This window comes from Euleptes europaea, chromosome 1, assembly GCF_029931775.1.
Source record: "Euleptes europaea isolate rEulEur1 chromosome 1, rEulEur1.hap1, whole genome shotgun sequence".
In the NCBI taxonomy this organism is placed as follows: domain Eukaryota; kingdom Metazoa; phylum Chordata; class Lepidosauria; order Squamata; family Sphaerodactylidae; genus Euleptes; species Euleptes europaea.
In genome coordinates, this window is record NC_079312.1 from 72,178,129 (window position 1) to 72,198,319 (window position 20,191).

A 20,191-nucleotide genomic window follows, 5' to 3' on the forward strand; every position below is an offset into this window, starting at 1 on the left:
TTTTCAACTCTGAAGCTGTACCATTCAGCCTTGTTATTTGGGAGGAGACCAACTTTGCAGTTTAGTTTAACTAAACCTCGGTGGGGCCAGGACCAGGGATGGGGCAGTGGCCCGAAGCCCTCCCAGCAGTGAATCTCAAGTACAGTGGGTAGAATGCAAATAAAACATATTTATGGAAACATGGGGGAGTTTCCACTCATTTTTCTGCTCCTGGCTGCCATTATAAATATATCATGAAGACCAGATGGGCAGCATTGAGATTGTTTATGATACATGTAAAAATTGATGAAGCCACTTTGTAAATGGATTCTCTCTGGAGTGAGTATTTTCTTATGCAGAGGAAAAAGACATCCTGTGATGGGTGACTCCTCTCATGAATCCCTGGAGGGTTGACTTCCAGAAGCTTCTAGAACATCTCTTCTCAGTTTTGTCCTGCCTCCATGAATGAGAAGGCTGCTTGCAGCACTTTTGGACTTGTGGCCTTTTTAAAGACCATTTCTCCTCTTTCCCTTCCACAAACTAACTGGTTGTGTGTAGATAGGAAGGAGGGAGGGATTTGATTATTTACTTTGGATACCTAAGATGCCTGTTTAAAAATACCAAGGAAACTGAAAGAAAAGGCCATATTCTCCTAGTCAGAATCCTGCAGCAAGGTAAGTTGGGATCCTGTGCCCTCAGAATTTTTCAGAAAGAATATCACCTCAGTCCCCCACTAGTATTATCTACTACTAAAGAGGCGAAAATTCTAAAGTTTTCAGCATTTCATTAGTAGTGCTCTTACTAGAATGAATGCTGCAGAGCAGAGACAAAAACATAAGCCTTCTTTTCTTCCAGATTTTACTTCCTTTCTGACGATGAATTGTTAGAAATACTGTCTCAGACCAAGGACCCCACAGCTGTGCAGCCTCATCTCCGCAAGTGTTTTGAGAATATTGCACGGGTAAATAATAGCTTCTTCTCTCTGGGGAAGGAGACAGATCCTGCTTTTGGAATGCTTATATTGTGGTATAGCTGGAGATAGCTGGAGCATTTAGGTTCTGCTATGCTAGCGTGATTCTAATAGCAAACAATATTTTTCCAGCTTTGGAAATGAATATGGAACAGAATCCTCTGCATAAAAGAACATTGCAGTATTGCATGCTTGGAATACGATCTGTGGTTTTATAACCAGTGACTCTTTAGAAAGACAAACAGTATGTTAGTTTTAAAAGTGCAGGTTATATTTCAGCTCTCTTTCTCTCACTCTCCTCACTCACTCACACACACACACACACACACACACAGTTTGTGATGGCTACTTTAGAAAAGATGATAAACTCAACCGCAAAAATGTATTTTGACCTCTGTGTAGCCGTTGAATAGACTTGCTTAAACCCATTTATGTCAGTTGGCTTCTGTAAATTTTAACTCTGAGCTCAACTACGGCTTTAATCTAGTGTTCCTAGTGTGGAAAGTTACTGGTAGATTAATATGGGGGTAATTACAATTCTGCTTTACCTTTCCTAGTAGTACATTTAATCTTTAGGATTATTATTCTAGCCCCTTTCATTGTCACAGAGTTTGTACAGAAATTTACGTTTCATGGCCTTCATAGATGCATAACCCATCTAAGGAACATATCGGCAGACATACACAAAGTCCACATCAGCTGATTTGAACTGGTGTAGCATTTTTTCTTCAAACTGTCAGCTTAACCCTGCATCAGTCAGTTGGACAGTAAATTGATTCCATAAAACAAACTGAACAGTAGGTTGACTGTACATCTGCCTACCTGGACGCTATGGTTTGAATAATTTTCAGTAAGTTGCATGTAGGGAGTATTTAGGTCTTCATTTTACCATGTAATGTTTCAGTGTATAAAACTATTAATTTTGCACATATTATTTCTAGTAAATCAGGTGTGGTAATACAATCATACTGCCTTGCCTAACTCAGGAAAGGGGCAATACGTCTCCACTTGGCATCTCATGCTGTGCCTTTCATCTCATTAGCTGCTCTTTGAAGAAGATCTCCAGATTACACATATGTATTCTGCGGAAGGGGAAGAAGTGGAGCTTTTCTCTCCCATTTATCCCACTGGCAATGTGGAGGATTGGTTGCTGGAAGTTGAGAGGATCATGAGGGCCAGTGTGCGGGACAACATTGAAAGAGCAATCAAGGTTTATCCACATGTAAGTAGCCCAGTTCACACATTCCCATGAGTGCAAAAACAACTGGCACGTTAAGTGTGTACGCCTAATTGTAAGAAAGAGCCAATATGCGTTCACTTTACAAATGAAACCAGATGCCAGTATTTGGATATATATGGGGTTTCAATCACACATTTAGCTGTACATGCATAGAATTTATCATGAGAATCACTCAATACACATATAAAGAAAAATCAAGTGTACACTGTACACAGATTGTATGTGTGTCCACTGTAACTTGTGGACAGGGCTAGTGTGTTGCCTAGAACTGTACAGGAAATCCAAGTTATTCATTTGGTGAATTTTGGGATGTTTCATATCAAGAATCCAATCACAGCCTCTCTAGTGAACAATTTGCTAATTGCATTTTAAAAATTCATTTCAAATATTTATATCCTATCTTTCTCTAAGCTAGGGGTGGGGAACCTTTTTTTCCCGCCAAGAGCGATTTAGATATTTATAACATCATTCGCGGGCCATACAAAATTATCAACTTAAAAATTAGCCAACCAAGCCCCAAGCAGGCAGCTGCCCTAGATGACCCCCACACAGGCAGGCAGGCATCCAACCGGTGGCGCACTCACCCACCTGGTGGCACAAGATGGTCTGTTGCACCAGCCGGGCATAGCCATCCAGCTGCACTCCGGAGTTGCTCCTGCTCTGCACGGTTGGGGCTGGATTCCACAGCCTGATCCTGCTACCTCCGCCTGCAGGGATGAAATGAAGACACACTGGCTAAGAACTTCCCCCCTCCCCCCCCCCCACGCATTCTGGCCCTGCCCCTTTTAACCCCTCCATTGTTGCCACTTCCGCCCCCAGCTAGGGCTATCGATTCCTTTCCATCTGACATGAAAAACAGCCGAATTTTCCCCGATTCGGCGGTTTCTACTTCAGATAGAACTGAAGTCAAAAAAGGCGGGGAAATGATGAGCCAAACTCGGCGAGTTCGAGCGGACACCGGATAAATTCGTACAAGTTCGGCGCCCCCAAAGCAGCATTCTCCCGCGGCCAATCGGTGGCCAAGCTGGGTTTTCTTCTGGCCAATCAGTCATGGTTGAGTGCGTGAGCCCGGCTGCTGTACGGCCCAGGGAGAGAAAGAGAGAGCATCTGTTTGTGTGAGAAAGAGATCCCTGTGGGGGGGGTGTGCATGAGCATATTCGCGCCTTTCCGCGGCTCTGGGGGGGCATGCTTGGAGGTAGAGGTCCCAAACATTCAGTGTAGCTTGAGGGGACCCTTCTTGCAAGAACTGCCAAGTTTTGTAAAGATTGGGTCAGGGGGTCCCGAGTTATGGGGTCCCCCCCATCCACCCATTGGAATGAATGGGAGCAGGCAATCCTTAATGTGCATCTAGAGAGCGGCAAATCCAAGGCAAAACCTCCTGTGCATAAATGGCTAGAGAGTCTCTGTGTGTGAGTCTGCTAGAATCGTATCGGATCACCCCTGAGTCCTGACTCCCAGTCCCTGCTCCTGATGGAAGAGAAGACATCCACAGTTTGACCCATTTTGGGGCTTTTCTCTATAACTTTTTTCCTGTGTGTGTGTATGTGGGGGGGGGGGAGATTCTGTGTGTGTGTGAGAGAGAGGGGGGGGAAGCCAAAGGGGGGTGGGTTTACCTGTTCTGCTGGGGCGTGGGCTTGATTGCCTCTGTGTGGGACTGTGCTTTCTGCAGTTTTCACCCGATGTCAACTTCGTCTGGAGTTAACTGTGGGTCAGTGAGTCTCTCTCTGGCTGGTTCCTATTGTTTCCGATTGGCTGTGCAGCCGCTCTTGTTGTTTCTGATGGGCTAGCCTGTCATTCGTTTTAGTACATCCCATGTAAGTGAGTCTCTCTCTGTCTGGCCCGTTCTTCTGTTGACAGTTAAAACTGCACATAGCAAGTAGATTGCAATAATCCAGGTGACAGCCAGGTGAAAACTGGCATCACTTGATCGCTCAGTGACTGAGCAGAAAATCTGGACAGAACTGGACTGAGCAAGTTAGTCCTGGCAACAAGGCAGCCAACAGTTCATTGGCTGGTAAACTGTGCCAGAAGTGTATATATGTGTACTATATTTGTAAAGTGGTGTGGGTTGTGAGAAAGAGGTGTATTGCGGAGCACTTTATCACTGTGAATAAAATAGCACTTATTTATACGTGCTGTCTCTGCTGTATTTATTCGCTGCTGGGGTGGCTAAAACTACTCACAAACGCCATCATCTTCTCCTTCATTAGGCATTTGCATCTTCTGGTTCGGGGGGGCTGTTCTGCTGTGGGGGGGCTTGATTGCCTTTTTGGAGTGTGATTTGGGGGGTTACCTGTCCTGGGGGGGGTTTGATTCTTTGCGAGTGTGATTGTTGCTGTGGAAGATTTGAATCCAGCAGCATGAAATCTATCAATACTGAAGTTACGCAATTGGCGCAGGTCGCACTTACGCTAGTAGCCTTATGAGATGCACTTTGGCTGTGTTGAAATGAAAAGATACATTACCCATGCTAGTTACGCTGTTTACTTATGCTATGAGCTTTGTTGGATGCACTTTCGGCGTAGTTACATTGGATGGGGGGGACCCCATAACTCGGGACCCCTGACCCAATCTTCACAAAACCTGGGGGTTCTTGCAAGTAGGGTCCCTCCAAGCTACGCTGAAGGTTTGGGACCTCTACCTCCAAAAATGCCCCCCGCGAGCCACGGAAAGGCGTGAATGTGTTTTTAATGGCTTTATTCCAATGGGCAGATGGGGGGACCCCTTCCAGGCCCCATAACCCGGGACCCCCTGACCCAATATTCACAAAGCCTGGGGGTTCTTGCAAGAAGGGTCCCCTCAAGCTACACTGAAAGTTTGGGACCTCTACCTCCAAAAATGCCCCCATGGAGCCGCGGAAAGGCACGAATGTGTTTTTAATGGCTTCAAATGGCCGGATTTATTCGCGAACTCCGAATTTCATGCCAAGTTCCACGGATCCGAATCGGGGGAGTTCGAACTTTGGCATTTCCCGAATAAAAATGGGCTGAATTTTGCCGGATCCGAATTTTACCCCCCAAAAAAATTTCAACAGCCATACCCCCAGTCCTCTTGTAGTACAGAAGGAATACGTTTTTCCATGGCATGGGTGGGAAAGTGTTAACACCGTTTCTTGGGTGGTCCTAGCAGCTCCATAGCTAACGACTCTTCTGCAGGGGGGGAAAGGGTTCCATTTCTCTGCAAAGCAAACTCACATCTGCCTTGAATAGAGGCTATTCCTGTCCGCGGGAGAGGGCAGATCACCAGTCTTAGGTCCTCTGAGCTAGAGATCTGCCAGGACCCACAAAGGGCTAGACCAAATGATTTCACGGGCCTTAAATGGCCCCCGGGCCTGACATTCCCCACCCCTGGTTTAAATAGTGTTTAACATATGGAATGTTTTAATGTTCACTTCCTTAGGGACCCCCAAGTTGGGTGGAAAGGCAGCATAGAAATGTTTTAAATAAATACATTTATGATTGGGTGCCTCAGCCAAAGAAATTTCCCCATTGAGGGAAGGCCTTCAATGATTCCCCCTGGTGTGTCTTCCTTTCCAAATTGATTGTAAAACTAAGAGAGCATCTCAGTCAAGCTTTAAGAATGTGATCATTTGCATTGTAAGTACTATATCACACCAAGCGATACAGTGCAATGTTAAACAATCAATTCCATTATACAGAAAACAGTGGTATCTAAGATAGAACTGACTATAGATTAATCTTGACACAGTGATGTTAAAGAAAGAAAGCTGTTGTATTTACTATTAAGACAATCTGTTTTTAATAAAGACACCACGGACTACATGGGTCTTAGATTGGCCAGGCCAGGTGACCATTGCTGGATGTCAGACATTCTGGACCAAAGAAGTGTCGGAGGCCCTGGAAGCTGGGGATTTGTCCTCTAGACTGTTTGCACAGCTAAGTATTCAGGTAAAAATGTTGTTTAATTTGTGCTTTCAGTATTACTAGATATAAAAATAGTCCTGATCCCAAACTACATGAAAGTTACAAATTTGGCCAACTAATATTAAAAGTGAAAATGTAGGAACTCAGCCTAACCAAGGTATCTAATGTTTGTTCCTTTGTCATCCTACCCGATCTTTGTTCCACCTAGTATATGATAGAGTTTGGTTTGCTGTTCTCAATAAGTTTATTATCTATAGCAGTGCATGGAGTCAACATGGTCCAGGTGTTATCTATACAGGGAAACTTGCCTAAAACTATGGCTCCATGTACTCTGTGCACTAGTGCAGTAAATAAAAGTTTGACATCTAAGTTGTGGTATTTGCAGTGTTTAATGATGCTTCTTGTGGTTTCCTCTGGAAGTAAATTTAAAGCATGCGGTTGTTTTTTCCTCTTCTAAGGAACACTGGTTTCCTTACATGCGTCATACATTGCTAGCTAAAGGACTGCAAAAAAGACTCACGATCATTTCTCCAGGGCATGGTCTGACTTGTTTTGCTTTCCTGACACAGCTGAGTGATCTGGTAGCACTTGTGCGAGGGAAGCTGTCTCGGATGCAGCGGGGGGTGTTATCTGCTCTCATTGTGATTGAAGTCCATGCCAAGGATGTGGCCGCTAAACTCATTGAAGAGAATGTCATGAGTGAAAATGATTTTGAATGGATTTCCCAGCTCAGGTGAGGGGATTCCTTTTATCTGTTATTAATATCGTTATTAGACAGTACTGGTAACATGGAGGGAAGCTGAGTATTTTAAGCTATTTTCAGGAATTCGTGGTATAGATCAGATGGGTCCAAACAAAACACAGCCATAGACATAATAATTACCAGAGTCTGCAGAGGATTCTCAGACATCATCATCATCATCATTATGCACCTTTAACTGCTTCTGATTTTGTCATTGTACTTAGAAAACTCAGAGTTACATGTCAGTTGTTTAGATGTCATTAATTTCATTTTTTTCCCTGGCCATGGCAGAGATTGGTAAAATCCATTTTGTACTACTGTTTTGATCTGCATAAATAATGTGTATATGTAATTGTGAAATGTTCACATGTACCAATAACATATGCAACTTTAACTTAGCATAAGCATTGTTTAGCGTTAATAAAATACAGGCCGGATTAGTGGGACTGTAGTACTATAAAATGTTGTGGATTTTAATGTCTTTATTAGCCATTACAGTTTTTCTCCTCTGTACATTTTGTGTATGACTTCTTATTTATTATTAGATACTATTGGACAAGAGGCGATTTGTACATCCGGGCAGTGAATGCTGAATTTATCTATGGCTATGAATACTTGGGCAACAGTGGTCGTCTGGTAATCACACCTCTCACTGATAGGTATAATAACTTATTACATTTTAGAATAACAGCCACATATGTATGTAGTCCTGTACAAGTAGATATTTCCTTGAAAGAAGAATTAAAGGACACACAGCCACCTTTGGTATGTCTATAAACAACTAAGCCATGTTCCATCTTGTCATGAACAGAGGAAGTGGAGAGCTCTGATAGGATCCAGGAAAGAAATTTTGGAACATGCTAGTACCTCAGATATTCTATGTCTTGTTGAGGAGGTTATCAGAACATTCATTTGTATTGTAAGTTCAGTCTAACCATGTAAAAAAATAAACCATTGTTAATGATAGGCTGTCCAGGGGGCTGAAAGGCAGCTGCAACTGGAGATAGAACTTTACAGGGACACAGGAAGATAGGTAGTCATATAGCAAGACCAACGATTGCTCGGGCGGGATCCAAGAGCAGATCTAGAAGCTTTTATAAACCAGACTGGTTAATAATAAACCAATAGGAAGACAGGAATGGAGTCAAGCACAAGAGTCTGGATAGGAGAGTGTAGCTAAACATGTGCAGTTCTGGAACTGTTTGTGAGGCAAGAACTATTCAGTGGGAGTCTGCTTGACCCACAGCAGTATGATGTCTAAAGGAAAGCTGTCATGTTTGCATGTATCGCCATTTCCAAGGGGCCCTGAACTCTCAAATGGCTTGGGGGAGGGGTAGAGAGGGCTTCAGTGGTAAAGGAGAGGCAGGAAAGTTCCATTTTGCAAGCTCTGCTCTGCTCACAGTTCTAGGATCCAGTACTTCTATATTTGTCTTTATTAAGGACAACGTGTTAGTAATGTATCTATATGGAATATGGAATGAATCTTCTGCCGATTGAATAAGGATATGGCCGTGCAATCTGTCAGTAATTTGCAGAAGCAATTTAAGCAAGTGATCCTCTGTGACTAATACTAAATGATGGATCTTTATCGTCTGGAATAATTCCATAGGGTCCACTTTTGCATATAAAATTCTTATGCCTCGTGATGAGCTTCAGTATGGATTACTGGTGCTTTTGCACAAGAGAGCGAGGGATATAAAATGGGTTTCTGAAATGATGAAATAATTTTTCTCAGGGGCCTTATCAGGTGCATTTTTAGTTCTAATTTGCTGCCATATTATAGGTCTAACTGATCACAAGCTGGGGGTTGGAAAGAATGTTTAGATTAGACTGACTAGTGAATGCTTTTTAACCTCTTTTCTTGCAGCATGTCATTTTCACGTGTTTAAGCTGAATTTGTCTTACTAAATGTGATTCTTTTCTGCAGATATGCTCTTCCTAGTCCATGGTGCTCTTTAAATGGAATCCGTACAAGCTTCTTATGATTTGGCACACTGAGCCACTTTGTAATGCTTATGTATAAATCATACATTTCATATTGTGTGGGTGATTTGACTAGATGACTTCAGGATCCATTCCAGCCAGGGTTGATCCTCATATTCTTTGTGATAGATGCTACCTAACACTTACTGGAGCTTTGCACTTGAAATTTGGAGGTGCCCCCGCAGGACCAGCTGGAACAGGCAAAACGGAAACAACTAAGGACCTGGGCAAAGCTTTAGCTATCCAGACAGTGGTGTTTAATTGCTCTGATCAGCTTGACTTCATGGCAATGGGAAAATTTCTGAAAGGACTAGCCAGGTATAAAAATATGATGCAAATTATTCATTATGCAAATTATTTATTACTTGTTGAGTGGGTTCTAGATCAAATCAAACCTGAACTGTCCCTAGAAGCTAAAATGACTAAACTGAGACGTACCCACTTTGGTCACATTATGAGAAGATGAGTCACTGGGAAAAACAATAGTGCTAGGAAAAGTTGAAGGCAGCAGGAAAAGAAGAAGACCCAACATGAGATGGAGTGACTCAATAAAGAAAGTCATGGCCCTAAGTTTTCAAGATCTGAGCAAGGCTGTTCGTTATAGAACATTTTGGAGGTCATTAATTCATAGGGTTGCCATAGGTTAGAAACAAATTGATGGCATTTAACACACACACACTTATTAGTATGGTAGGGTGTTAAGGTTTGGCATATGAGGTCATCACCTGTGCTGATGATATGTAGCTTCATTTCTCCTTTACTTCATCAAGTGGAACAAGTTTCTCTGTGAATGACTGTCTGTTATCAGTAACAAACTGGATGAGAATGAATGAACTGAAGCCCTGTCCAAGCAAAGAGTATCTTATTATGGGTGCATCTGTCCCTTCTCTTTAGGGACCAAACTTGTGTTTTAGGAGTACTCTGTCCTGGATCCAGCGTTGCTGGTTCACATCCGGAGAGCATGTTTTACAGCTCATTGAAATACCACCTGCAGTCTTTTCGGGAGGCAAAAGATCAGACTGCTGTCCTGTATGCTGTAACAGCTTCTTGATTACACTTGATTACATTTAAGGTGTTGTATGTGTGTGGGCCCTTCAAAACTGTTTGGGACTTCAACTAACCGAGTTTTACAACCCATACCTGTAGAACTGTGGGCAAAAAATAAATAAAAAAGATGTAAGAGGCATATTGTATTTAATATGACCCTGGTGATATAGATGCCTTTTTAAATATGGCTCCTACACATTCACTTACCTAGCAGACCAGAAGATATTATTGTAATACTCATTTCCTCTCTTCCCTGTCTTATATCCTATAACTTTAAAGACTGATGGAATTGCTTGTAAACAGAAAATACTACCTCTGTGGATTCTTGACATTGCTCTCCTTTTATATGCTCAGCTCAGGAGCCTGGGCTTGCTTTGATGAGTTCAACCGCATTGACATTGAAGTGTTGTCTGTAGTGGCCCAACAGATCACAACCATTCAGAAGGCACAGCAGCAAAGGGTAAGTATATATTTTCAGGGTATGGCGGTAGAGTGGAAGGAAGGGGCTGCTTGCTCCTTTTTATTTCGCTTTGATTGGTTGTCATGTAGACTCAAATGGATGCTCACTGATGAGATATTATGGCCATTTTATTTTATCTTTACTTGGGATCCTGGTTTCAATGGCCAACCAAGAACAACTGTAGGGCTGACATATAGAGGATGGTGCAGAGTTGTTTTCTGTTGCCAGAAGATCGGACCAGAACCAACAGGTTCAAATTAAATCAAAAGAGTTTTCGACTACACGTTAAGAAGAACCTCCTAACAGAGCAGTTCCTCGGTGGAACAGGCTTCCTTGGGAGGTGGTGGGCTCTTCTCTTTTGGAGGTTATAAAGCGTAGGCTAGATGGCCATCTGACAGCAATATGAACTTAGGCAGATCATGAGAGGTAGGGCTGGAAGGGTTGCATCAGTGTTTGGCTCTCCTTGCCCTTTCTTATATGTCCAGGGTTATGCTGATCACCACTTTGGGGTCAGGATCAATTTTCCTCCAGGCCAGATTGACCAGGAATCCTGGAGAGTTTTTTGCCATCTTCTGGGCATGGAGCAGGGGTCACTGGGAGTGTGGGGGAGAGGTAGTTGTGAATTGCCTGCATTGTACAGGGGGTTGGACTAGATGGCCCTGGAGGTCCCTTCCAATGATTCTGTGAAATGCTAAAAACAAATGCTAAAAACAATGCAAAAACAATACCTGATTTTCTAGCTCTGTTTCTAGGGTTGCTACAAAATTCTGATTAAAACAAGTCTGAAGAAGTTAATTAACTAACACAACGATCCTGTCACTGCTTAATTTTTGCCACAGCTTGCATTCAAGTGTGAGAAATGTTTCTGTGTTGTTGGCATCAGTGGTGTGTGTGTGGCGTAAACCATAATATATGCAGAAAGGGTCAGGCTGTTTTTCTGAATCCATATGGGCAGTCCAGTAACATTTGGCAAAGGCTCCTGTTCATTCTTTCTCAAGAAATGATAAGGATTTTTGATTGTTTCAGTTCATTTTATCATCAGATTTCCAGTGCATTTCTTTATACATTACCTGAAACTGGTACTTATTTATTAAAACATCAAACTTTTCTTTATAGCTGATTTATCACATCATCATTCTGTTGCCAATTTGCTAAAAACATGAAAATGCTGAGAAGATGTTTGTAGGTGTCTCCATAATTATAAAATACAAGTAGGGGACCTGCAAGAACTTGAAGGGGGGTATCTCAGTTTCTACTTCCCCACTATTTCCTCTTTCTCTTCGATGGAAGTCCCAATAGCTTCTCCCCTTTTCCTGCTTCCTTTTCCCCTCCCACCAGTCATTCTACCTTTATCTAAACTCCTGTCTTTAGCTTCCCTCCCTCCCCTCCCCCTAGCAGCATCTGTCTGGGAAAACTATGACCTTGTTATGTGGTGCAGGCTATTGGGCCAGGCCTGAGGGTGCAGTGGGAAACTGGAAAGACTTGCAGGGGGTATCAGCGTGGTGTAGTGGTTAAGAGCAATGGACTCTAATCTGGAGAACTGGGTTTGATTCCCCACTCCTCCACATGAAGCCTGCTTGGTAACCTTGGACTAGTTCTTTCCGAACTCTCTCAGCCCCACCTACCTCACAAGGCGTCTGTTGTGGGGAGGGGAAGGGAAGGTGATTGTAAGCTGCTTTGAGACTCCTTAAAAGTAGAGAAAATCAGGATATAAAAACCAACTCTTCTTCCTCCTCATTTTCTCCTGTATCCCCTTCCCCACAATATTTCCTCTTTGTCTTCTCCTTGCACCCTCCAAATCCTTGGCTTTACCTGCTTCTTTCTCCCTTTCCCACCCACCAACTAACCTGTCTTTTATCTGCCCCCCATCTTCAGCTATAGGTATTATTTATTTACTTCATTTATACCCCGCCTTTCTCCCCTGTGGGGACCCAAAGCAGCTTAAATCATTCTCCTTTCCTCCATTTTATCCTCACAACACCCCAAGAGGTAGCTTAAGCTGAGAATGTGTGACTGGCCCAAGGTCACCCTGTGAGCTTCCACAGCAGAGTGGAAACTCGAACCTAGGTCTCTCAGATCCTAATCCTAAACTCAAACTACTATACTATGCAGGCTTTTATGGGATGGCTGCTGTTGAACAATAGCAAGCAGACAGTCCTGGAGGAGTCATACAAGTCATGTAGCAAAGCCAAAACAGCCCTGGAAAGGGTGCTGTCCCGCCTTTGCTGACAGAAACCAAAGTGTCAGGCTTCAGCAAATACACGGCGTTTCAGGCAATAGAACTCGAATCCAGGCAGAGCAGCGATTCAAAGTTTTATTCCGGAAGTCAATGATTTCAGTAAGGAGGCAAACAAGGCTGGAATACATGACTGGGGTGGAGAGGATACATATATAGGACTGATACAATAGGGTTATAGGAACAAAGAGACAATGTTGTCATTTCCTGCCGGTAACGACTTAAGTAAAACTGAAACAGAAACCATTAAGGGCAATCAGTGGAGGAGATGGCCGAGTTCCCAGCTTTGTGTGCGGGACCCGAAATCAAATGGGAGATTTACACGGGCGGGTCCCAATACAAATGTAAATCCCTGGCCGGAGTTCGTGTGCAAAACGGGGGGGGGGGGAAGGAGTGCACGGAGAACCCCATCTTGTTTGCGGGGAAACCATCTTGTTTAGGACCGGAGCTGTCAGAAGCCCTGTCTGACATCCCGCCTCTCCAAAGACCCCCTCCCCGGGTTCCCAGGCTTGTCGGGACAACACTGATGGAACTCAGTGACCAGTGTTCTGCTGCGACCCACTCATCGTGACTTGAGTTCAAGTGTTTCCAGTGTACCAGGTACTCCAGCTGACCTCTCTGCAGCCTGGAGTCCAGGACCATGGAAATTTCAAAATGCTGTTCCCCCTGCACCATGATGGGCGTCGCTGCCGGGGGTTTGGGGTGCCAACCGGGAGCGGGAGAAAAGGGCTTCAAAAGGCTTACATGGAACACGGGGTGTACCCCTTGCAGAGTCTTGGGGAGGTCCAGTTCGGCAGTGACCTCATTGATTACTCGGGATATGGTAAACGGACCCACGTACTTTTGGCATAGTTTTCTACACGGACGCAGGGACTTGGTGGAAAGGTACACCTTTTCCCCGACCACTAGATCCCACTGAGGCGCTCTGTGTTTATCAGCCTGCACCTTGTATCGTTCCTTAGCCTGGTCCAACTGTTTAACAAGTCCCGGCCAAGTATTTCTGACAGTGTTAGACCATGCCGCCACCTCCGGGGGGTCGCCTCCCGGCGGGAGGGGAACCGCCCCCAAAGGGTCGAATTCTATCCCATAAACAGTCTTAAAGGGACTCTGCCCAGTAGCAGAGTGCACAGAGTTGTTATAGGCGTACTCCACCAGGGGTAACAGGTCGACCCAATTATCCTGGTGATAATTGGTGAAGCAGCGCAAATAGCATTCAATCACAGCATTCACCCTTTCCGTCTGCCCATCCGTCTGGGGGTGATAGGCTGACGATAAACCTTGTTGTACCCCAACAATTCCCAAAAAAGCCTGCCAGAATTTAGACAGGAACACCGAGCCTCTGTCGCTCACGATCTTCCGAGGAAAACCGTGCAGGCGGAAGATCTGTTGAACAAATAGGCGGGCCAACTTGTGGGCTGAGGGCAACCCTTCGCATGGAATAAGGCGGATCTGCTTAGAAAACAGATCCGTGATGACCCAAAGTACGGTCTTACCCTGGCTGGGAGGGAGATTGGTTACAAAGTCCATACCAATCACCCGCCAGGGAGCCTCCGGGGTCTCCAGGGGTTTCAGTAGTCCAGGGGGCTTTCCCATGAGACGTTTATTGGTAGCACACATTGGGCAGGACCTTATGAAACTATCAATGTCCTGGCGCATCCCTGGCCACCAAAAGCGCCGCTGTACCAGGTGTAGGGTTTTCACGAAACCAAAGTGACCCCCCGTCTTGGAGCTGTGGCTCCATTCTAGCGCTTCCCGGCGCAGCTTCTGGGGAACAAAAGTCTTTCCTTCCGGGGTCCCAGATTCCTCCACCCCAAGGGGGCCCTCCCCTTGTTCCTCGCGGAGGGCCTCCTCCCACCTGGTTTTTGCGGCAGAGGGCAGATCTCCAGGAACCTCCTGGGAACGGGGGGAATCGTGAGTCTCCCTCTATGGAAGGGCCGGGGGAGGCAGAGAACCCGCCGTCTGGGCTTGGGCCCGGGTCCGGACTCCCCGTGGGGGGGAGGCATCGAGTGTTCCCTCTTGCTAGAGGTCTGGTACAGGCGCGGTACCCGCCGCCCGGGTCTGGGCCCGGGTCCGAACCCCTGGGAGACGAGTGGCACCGCTCGTGTTGCCTTGCGAAAGAGTCGGGGTAGGTGAGGGGGGCGCTGCTCGGGCTTGGGCCCGGGTTAGAACTCCTGCGCTTGCCCCCTCTGGGTCCAAGCCCAGGTGTTCTGGGGTAAAAAGGGATCCAAGCGGCCGCTCGACTCTGCAGTCGTACTGCGGCATACGGGAGAGACCGTCCGCCAGGCAATTCTCCCTCCCGGGAACATGCTTAATGGTGAAGCGGAATCTAGAAAAGAAATCCGCCCACCTCAGCTGTTTGGCCGAGAGTTTCCTCTGCCTTAGGATGGCCTCGAGGTTCCGGTGGTCCATCCAAACCTCAAACGGCACCACCACCCCTTCCAAGAACTGGCGCCAGACTGTGAGGGCGTGTTTAATTGCCATGGCCTCCTTCTCCCCTATCGGCCAGTTGAGTTCGGCCCCATTCTTGGAAAAATAGGCGCAGGGTCGGAGCCTCCCCTGAGCGTCCCTCTGTAAGAGTGCTCCCCCCATCGCCCAGTCAGAAGTGTCCGCTTGCAGGGTAAAAGGTTGGGAACAGTCGGGGTGAGCCAAGACGGGTCCGGTAGTAAACCGGCTCTTAAGCAGATCAAACGCTGCCTGGCATCGGTCATCCCATGCTACCCGATAGTTAGTGGCAGTGGCCGCTTGGCCCCTCCCCTTGGTCCTAAGGAGCTCCGTGATCGGGAGGGCTATCTCAGCAATATCTGGGTGAAAACCCTGTAGAAATTTGCGAAGCCCAGAAATTGTTGAACCTGTTTGCGGGTCCGGGGAGGTTCCCAATCCCGGACCGCCTGGACCTTCTCAGGGTCCATAATCAACCCATTGTGAGACACCACAAACCCAAGAAAAGTAAGTTCGTCTTGGTTAAAGGCACACTTGGACAGTTTGGCGTACAGGTGGTGTTCCCGCAGCCGGCGCAAAACCTCCCGCATCAATTTCCGGTGTTCTTCCGGGTCTCGTGAATAAATTAAAATATCATCTAGGTATACGATGACCCCCTGAAACAACAGGTCATGCAAAATCTCGTTGATAAGTTGCATGAAGCAGGACAGAGCTCCAGACAACCCGAAAGGCATTACACAGAATTCAAAAAGCCCAAAGCAACACGAGAAAGCTGTTTTAGCCTCATCCCCCTCCTTAATCCGGACCCGGTAGTAGGCCTCCGCCAAGTCCAGTTTAGAAAACACCCTGCCCTCTTGTAGCTGGCTGAGAAGGTCGGGGATGAGGGGGATGGGGTACGCGTTTGTTTCAGTAACTGCATTAAGCCCCCTATAGTCCACACATAACCGGAGGTCCGAAGTCCCCTTCTTCACGAAGAAGCAGGGTGAGGAGAATGCAGCCTTGGATGGACGGATGAACCCCCTGTCCAGATTCTTATCTAGAAACTCCCTTAATACAGTCTTTTCCTGAGGGCTCATGGGGTAAACCCGAGCCTTGGAGGGCTTCATGTCCACCGTTAACTCAATGGCACAGTCCATGGTGCAGTGAGGGGGTAGCAAGTCACAGTCCTTCCCCTCAGACTTCCGCAGTGTCCTGATATTCCGGGGGTAGCGTCACGGGAATTGCCATCGCGGCAGTCACCCTCCCCCCCATTGGGCATGTCCTCCCTGCAATGCCACCTGCATTGGGGGGACTCAAACACTACTTGGCGCTGTGCCCAGTCGATGCTGGGATTGTGACCCGCCAACCAATTGCTTCCCAGAACCACCGGGTAAGCGATCCCAGGGGCTATGGTGAGGCTGATTTGCTCCCAATGATCCCCCACCCCTAGCAACACAGGGTCAGAGCGCAAATGAACGGGGGCCCCCTGAAAATCCCTCCCGTCCATTTGACGGAAGCGCAAGGGCTGGTTCAACTCCACCGCCCCCAATTGTAATCGGTTAAATACATCTTGGTCAATTAAAGTTCTGGAGCAACCAGAGTCCAAAATGCCCACTACTGCAACTGGATCCCCTCCCTGGGGATTCCTTAACACCACGGGCACCAGGAGAGTCTCCCCCTGGTCACTCACCCAGGTCGGAACCGGCTCGTTTTCTTGCAAAGTAGCCTCCTGTGCCGGTTCACTCACAGGAAGCTTTCTTCGTTTTTTGGCGGTGAGACATCTCTGGAACAGCAGCGATGTTCACACGGGACAGGTTCCAGGTCTGCACTTAACGCCGCCGTCCCGCGCCGGGTGGGTGTTCCCTTTGTCCTCTTCAGATCCAGAATTTGGTAGCTGGTCAGAGTTTTCTTGTCTGTCGCCTGCCTGGGCGATCCGCTGGTGCACTTGGCAGCAAAGTGTCCCATCCTACCGCAACGTAGACAGGAACCTTCTCTGAAGCGGCGCGCTCTCTCGTCCGGGAAACGGCCTCGATTCCCTTCTCCTCGGTGCATCTCCGTCGTAGTGTTCCCCTTGGTCGGGCCTCTGTAGGGGGGTTCCTTCCCCGGGCAATCCTTGGCGAACTGCAGGGTTAGCTTGCGGTGTTCTACTTGCCCTGCCAGCTGGATCCAGCCCTCCACAGTGTCAGGGTCTCCCAGAGTCAGGCAGCCCTCCAACACTTCCCAGCGCAGTCCCTAGCGGAAGTGTTGGACCTTGGTGGCTTTGCTCCACTCTCACACCTTGCACACCAGGGACTGGAACTCCTGGGTATATTCTAGCACAGACCGGGACCCCTGCCTTATTCTGCGCATCGCAATCTTGGCCCTCTCTGCCCAGTGAGGGTCCTCAAACCGGCGGTGCAGGGCTTCCAGGAAATCATCGAGGGAGTGCAAAAGTCCAGGGTTAACCTCTGTCGCTGCCACCGCCCACTCTACTGCCTCCTTCTTTAGAAGCCCGATGGCGTACCGCACCCGGGCTTCTTCGGAAGGAAAAGTCTCACCCTGATCATTCATGAAACCTGAAAGTTGCAGTAGAAAGTGGGGTAACTGGGCGCAGGTCCCATCAAAAGAAATCTGCAGGTCCCGGGCGACTGTGCGTGGGGAATGAACGGGGAGGGTAATCGCAGCACCGATGGATGACCGGAGTCCTCGCACCGTCCCTGCTAGCGCCGTCATCTCCCTCCTTAGGAACCCCAGCTGGTCCTGAAGCTCCCGGTTCTGTCGAGTCAGGTCATGGTTCTGCTTCTGCAGAAGACGGCGTTCCTCTTCTCGGGGGTACGGGGTAGAGGTGACTGCAGCTTGGCCTCGGAGTGGTTCCTCCTCCCTGGAATATAGGTCCTCCAGCGGGCCTCGATATAGGTGATCGAAGTTTGGCCCGTGGTTGATTGGTGGACGTACTGTCTGGCGATCCGTGGTGCCCCCTCTGCAACCTCTGCGGGGCTCCTTCCCAGGGTTACTACTTCTCGGCTTGGGTCTGCTCCTCTCGGGGCTGCTTCCTCCCGGGGCAGGACCGCTCCCTGCTGTTCCGACAGGCAGAGGCGTTTGTACCGCCGGATCAGTTCAGCGGATTGGGCCGAACTGGGGAACATCTTTCTCAAGAACTAACTAGTAGAAAATAAAAAAGATGGTATTCCAGCCTAATGTCAGGCTTCAGCAAATACACGGCATTTCAGGCAATAGAACTCGAATCCAGGCAGAGCAGCGATTCAAAGTTTTATTCCGGAAGTCGATGATTTCAGTAAGGAGGCAAACAAGGCTGGAATACATGACTGGGGTGGAGAGGATACATATATAGGACTGATACAATAGGGTTATAGGAACAAAGAGACAATGTTGTCATTTCCTGCCGGTAACGACTTAAGTAAAACTGAAACAGAAACCATTAAGGGCAATCAGTGGAGGAGATGGCCGAGCTCCCGGCTTTGTGTGCGGTACCCGATATCAGATGGGAGATTTACACCGGCGTGTCCCAATACAAATGTAAATCCCTGGCCGGAGTTCGTGTGCAAAACGGGGGGGAAAGGAGTGCACGGAGAACCCCATCTTGTTTGCGGGGAAACCATCTTGTTTGGGACCGGAGCTGTCAGAAGCCCTATCTGACACAAAGTTTGTAGGCTGGCAATACTATGTGGTTGCCTAGCAACAGCCACTGAGGGCATTTGTTTTTTAAAGCTACAGGTGCTGCTTCTGTTATTTTGGGAGTTTTAATCCCCAATGTATATATATTTTTTTTAGATACCAGATTTTTCTACAAACCATAGGCTTTTCTCAGGCTTGTAGAAAGATCTGCCTTCTTTGTCCATAACTTCAGTCTCTCTATTTAAGTATCCACAGGCTTAGTCATGTTGAGAATTAGGTATACTGATGGGAGGAGGAACATTGTTGCATGTGAAACTGGATTCCAAGGGATTGTTGTTGCAGATGGAAAGTGCACTTTTAGACCAGTGCAGTAAGACCAGTTATTTGGATTAATTGGGTTAGTTGTTTTTGTTTTTAATGGAAAAGAGCTTGTGTTCCCTCTAGAACACTGGTTCCTAACCAGGGGTCCATGGACCCCCAGGGGTCCGCGAGAACTAAATTAAGGTCCGCAAAACAAAGTTATAAACCCATAATAAATTAATATTTTCAATTAAAAAGTTCTCTATTATAAATATATATATTCAAATATTATTCTAAGCTTAATGTTTAACTAACAATTATGATTAAAGTTTATTTTCAAATTCTTGGAATTTTTATTTTGAACCTTGGGGTCCCTTCACTGAACAAAAAAGTCCTAGTGGTCCCTGGTCAAAAAAAGGTTGGGAACCACTGCTCTAGAACCAAAGATGCTTTTAACTTACTAAAAGACAAATAGCCATTGTGTTTTTACTTACTAGGTGGATCGCTTCATGTTTGAAGGTGCTGAGATTCCCCTGGTCCCATCTTGTGCTGTTTTCATCACAATGAACCCTGGCTATGCAGGACGCACTGAATTACCTGATAACTTAAAGGTAATGATATTGAACATGGTGAGGTTATTGTACACAGGAATAAATTGTACATTTCATGAAAGATCTGTGATGGACCTCCTGCAAGATAAATTGGGAGATAGTGGATAAACTGGGAGATAATGGATAAATTGGGAGATAATGGTATAAGACGAAATACCCAAATTCGGACAATCTTATGTACAAGTACCAACTGTCATGTGGGCGTAAAGCTCCTGGGTCCGGTATAATTAGCATGTAGGAGACATGCAATTGAACCTGTTTGACAGACTATGTGGATCAGTTGGCATCAGTTGTATGTGGTCTGAACCAATTTTTTTTATCAAAGTGGTTATATACATACCCTTAGAGAACCATAAGAATGGAAGGACTGATATTAAATAGAGGAGTATTGCTGGCTTGTTGATGTAGCCACAGTTGAACATTAGAGACATAATTCTGGATACTACTGTTTGCCCAGATTCTGGTTTGGATCCACTGGAGTTGTTGCTGTGGTTGGAATGATTTCCACCTGCAGAACATGACTTAAGTAGAGCCCTGCTGGATCAGACCAGTGGTCCATCTAGTCCAGCACCCTGTCTCACACAGTGGCCAACCAATTCCTCTGAAGGTCTAACAGGGCATAGAAGCCGAGGCCTTCCCTGATGTTACCTCTTGGCACTGGGATTCAGAGGTTTACTGCCTCTGAACATGGAGGTTTCCTTTTGTC

At 46.5% G+C, this 20,191-nt stretch overlaps 1 protein-coding gene across 1 annotated transcript in view; it reads left to right on the forward strand.

The window, feature by feature from the left end:
- DNAH1 (dynein axonemal heavy chain 1) overlaps positions 1 to 20,191 on the forward strand; it is a 175,425-nt gene that overhangs the window by 51,700 nt on the left and 103,534 nt on the right. The window contains exons 23-30 of the mRNA XM_056853871.1: positions 835 to 940; positions 1,992 to 2,171; positions 5,957 to 6,097; positions 6,643 to 6,806; positions 7,361 to 7,474; positions 8,928 to 9,116; positions 10,200 to 10,305; positions 19,372 to 19,485. Coding sequence (XP_056709849.1) covers positions 835 to 940; positions 1,992 to 2,171; positions 5,957 to 6,097; positions 6,643 to 6,806; positions 7,361 to 7,474; positions 8,928 to 9,116; positions 10,200 to 10,305; positions 19,372 to 19,485 — 1,114 coding nt within the window. The remainder of the gene's footprint in view (positions 1 to 834; positions 941 to 1,991; positions 2,172 to 5,956; positions 6,098 to 6,642; positions 6,807 to 7,360; positions 7,475 to 8,927; positions 9,117 to 10,199; positions 10,306 to 19,371; positions 19,486 to 20,191) is intronic.